A 3,437-nucleotide genomic window follows, 5' to 3' on the forward strand; every position below is an offset into this window, starting at 1 on the left:
TCAATGCAAGTAAATTTGAGGAGAAAAGACAAAAATAAAAAAAAATGAAAAATAAAATAAAAAATGGTTCTTGTTTCAGTAAATCCGAGGAGAATATTGGACTGGAAAAACTGAGATTAATGATTTCAGTTGAGGTAAAGTTGAAAGGGAGAAGAGAAGACAATCTCCTCCTACGAGAATTCCTGCGTCGGAAGAAGGACTTCGCCAGTCAGAAGCTCTGGGAGCGAGCGAGAATCCTTCTCCATCCAAACAAGAAGAAGAGGAGGAGGAGGAGGGATTCCTCGGAGCCGAGCTGGAGGAGCCTTCCTCGGATCGGAAGGAGCCACCCGTCAGTTTAAAAAACTAGGACTAGTGACGTCTGACGTATTTGGCATAACATTAATCATGATGTTTGAATTACTAATTGTAGCTTTTTGCGCACTTACATTAGTGGCCTGTGGATTGTTTCACTCAATTGCTGAGGACCTAATGATGCTTTATTTGGCTGAAGGACCTACGAGTGTACCACAGAATTTAAACTTTATAGCTGAGGAACTTGTCATTCCCGATATTGTTGCTGATGAACACAGCTTTTGGACGCCAGGCAGGGCCGTCGCCATCACTTGTATGAGTGTGGCCTTGTTGGCTGGCCTGGCGGTGGCTGCTTACCAGAGATGCCGACGACTTGGAAATTACATTCACGAACTGGAACAAGACCTGAAAATGGAACGAACCGAGGTGGCCAGACTGAGAGATCGTCTGGAAACTCAAGAAGAAGAAAACTTGAAGAAGGAAGAACGCCTGGACGAGATGACCCATGACATCCAGTTGATGGGACTCCAGCGAGGACGTCTGGACAACGAGAAGATGATGCTGGAAGACGTTCTGGAAAAGAGTAAGATCAAGGAATCTGAAATGGAACGTCTTTTGAACGAAGCGAAGGAACAGATCGAGTTTCTACAATATCAAATTGTAGATAAAGATCTTCTGATAGAACGGAATGCGCTGGAAAGAAAAGAAATGGAAAGTCGACTGGAAGAAGAGGAGAAATCTAGAGGCAGAGACCTCCAGATTCTGGATAAAGAGAGGAATCTTTTCCAGGAGAAGATGGAAAGCGCTCTGAAGGAAGGTATAGAACTGGCCTCGCGATTAAAGGAAGCTGAAGCCACCAATCGAGTGTTGGCTTCGGCGAACGAAGGCTTCAACAGGGCAAATGCCCAAATGCGAGACACTCTGGAAAAGAAAGAGAAGGAGGTTGACCAGCTGGAAAATTTGAAGGAAGCCTCTGTACAAGAAATAGCCTGCCTGCAAAAGGGGAATGGAGATCTCGAGAAGGAAATAAAAAAGAATCAGGAAGAAAAGGAGAAGAACAGAGTTGAACGACGAAGTTCAGGCAAATGAGAAACTGCGGGTTGCTGCAACTAGAGGGAGGTCAAAACGCTAAGCTTGGAGGAGGAACTGCTCAGTAAAAGAAATAGAAATAATTCGCTGAAGGATTCTTTGCAAAATGGAGAAGCAAAGAATATAATTTTGAAAGAGGAAGTTCAGCAAATGAGTAACTGGTAGCTGAAACTAGGCGGACAGAATGCCAAGATTTGGGAGGAGGAACTGGCCAGTAACGAACAGGAAATCCATCGCTGAAGGATTCTTTGCAAAATGCGGAGAAGCAAAGAATATAATTTTGAAAGAGGAAGTTCAGCAAATGAGTAACTGGGTAGCTGAAACTAGGCGGACAGAATGCCAAGATGGAGGAGGAACTGGCCAGTAACGAACATGGGAAATAAATTCCAGTCCGCTAAAGAATTCCTTAGAAAATGGAGAAGGAGAGAACCGAATTTTGAAAGAAGAAGTTCAGCAACTGAGAAACTGGGTAGCTGAACTAGGCGGACAGAATGCCAAGATGGTGGAGGAATTGGACAGTAACCAGCAGGAAATCAACTTGCTAAAGAATTCCCTAGAAAATGGAGAAGGAGAGAACCAAATTTTGAAAGTAGAGGTTCAGCAGATGAGAAAGTGGGTAGCTGAACTGGGCGGTCAAAACACTAAGCTGGAGGAAGAATTGGCTGATAAAGAACTGAAGATAAAATCACTGAAGAAATCCCTAGAAGATGGAGAAGGAGAGGCAAGAATCTTGAAAAAAGAAGTTCAGCAAATGAGAACTTGGGTAGCTGAACTAGGTGGCCAGAATGCCAAGATGGAGGAGAAATTAGCCAGTAACGACCAGGAAATAAATTCCCTAGAGGATTCTTTAGAGAATGAAAAGAAGAGGAACAGAAGCTTGATTGAAGAAGTTCAGCAGATGAGAAATTATGAAGCTGAACTAGGAGGCAAAAAGGCCAAGTTGGAAGAAGAGTTACTTCATAAAGAACAGAAAATAAATTCACTGAAGAATTCTTTAGCAAATGGAGAAGAGACCAACAGAATTCTGAGAGCAGAAGCTCAACTGATAAGAAATTGGGCAAATGAAGTTGAAAGTGAAAAGGCTGAAATAAAGATAGAGTTAGTTGAGAGGGACCAGGAAATAACTCTTTTGAAAAACTGTTTAGAAAATGAAGGAGAGAATAACAGAATTTTAAAAGAGGAATTTGAGCAGATGAAGGCGTGGCTGGCTGAATTGGAAGGTATAAATTTAGATATTAAAAGTGAAGTGAACCAAAAGGATAAAATGATAAAGTCCATGGAGAATGCTCTAGAGAACGAAAAGGAGAGAAATAAAGAGTTAAAGAAAAAGTTGCTGAAGCAAGTTAAAAGACTTGATCAAATCATAGCATTCACCGGAACCATGGACAAATAATTCAGCCTAGGAGGACAAAAAAAGGGTCACTCACAACCTTCCGCAAAAGTTGGAGACTGTGAAACTGTCAAGTGATGCAAGATGGAAGGAATGAACATGAAAGATGATGGATGCTGCTGTGTCGTGTTCCAGAGGAGCTGCGATCTTCTTGACCCATTCGATGGGCTTGATTGCAGGATGGGTGTGCATTGCTGCTCCCCCCAGCAGCAACCAGCGATGGGAGGTCCCCCCACCTCCCACACACCCATCCTACAATCAATCTCATCGACTGGGCCAAGAAGATCGCAATGCCTCTGGAACATGGCGCAGCATCATTCAAAATCTTTCACACGGGCTCTTCATCAGGCATCCTTGACGATTCTCTCGTCTCCCTGATGGAAGCAGGATGAATAACTCTGAGGATGAGAGCCAACAGCTCTTTGGAGGAAGGAAAAAAGGACTAAAGCTCTCAGGATGAGAGCCAACAGCTGTTTTGGAGGGTGCACAGGAGCCCCCACCCCTCTCCTGCTGCAGATACTCTGGAAATGGGTTATCATTAAACATATCACATATCTGACGTGGGTAGCACTCTGGCGCGGCGTAAAACCCGTAAGTTAATGCTTCTACTCCCATATGTGAAATTGGGTTATGCACTGCAAGTTCCATCTTTTGTATATAGTGCAGT

General features: G+C 43.4%; 2 protein-coding genes across 2 annotated transcripts; both read left to right on the forward strand.

The window, feature by feature from the left end:
- The first annotated feature begins 471 nt into the window (after positions 1 to 471).
- Positions 472 to 1,380, forward strand: LOC135195875 (myosin heavy chain, clone 203-like). Its single transcript, XM_064222385.1, has one exon. The coding sequence runs from the start codon at positions 472 to 474 to the stop codon at positions 1,378 to 1,380; it is 909 nt and encodes a 302-aa protein (XP_064078455.1).
- Positions 1,381 to 1,879: 499 nt separating this feature from the next.
- LOC135195876 (myosin-4-like) lies at positions 1,880 to 2,773 on the forward strand. The gene has a single exon (XM_064222386.1). The coding sequence runs from the start codon at positions 1,880 to 1,882 to the stop codon at positions 2,771 to 2,773; it is 894 nt and encodes a 297-aa protein (XP_064078456.1).
- Positions 2,774 to 3,437: the final 664 nt, after the last annotated feature.

The sequence above is a fragment of the Macrobrachium nipponense genome, chromosome 17 (assembly GCF_015104395.2).
Source record: "Macrobrachium nipponense isolate FS-2020 chromosome 17, ASM1510439v2, whole genome shotgun sequence".
In the NCBI taxonomy this organism is placed as follows: domain Eukaryota; kingdom Metazoa; phylum Arthropoda; class Malacostraca; order Decapoda; family Palaemonidae; genus Macrobrachium; species Macrobrachium nipponense.

What these genes read in the sequence shown, in the direction of transcription:
- LOC135195875 (XM_064222385.1), top strand. Translation starts at nt 472, where the DNA reads ATGCTTTATTTGGCTGAAGGACCTACGAGTGTACCACAGAATTTAAAC.
- LOC135195876 (XM_064222386.1), top strand. Translation starts at nt 1,880, where the DNA reads ATGGTGGAGGAATTGGACAGTAACCAGCAGGAAATCAACTTGCTAAAG.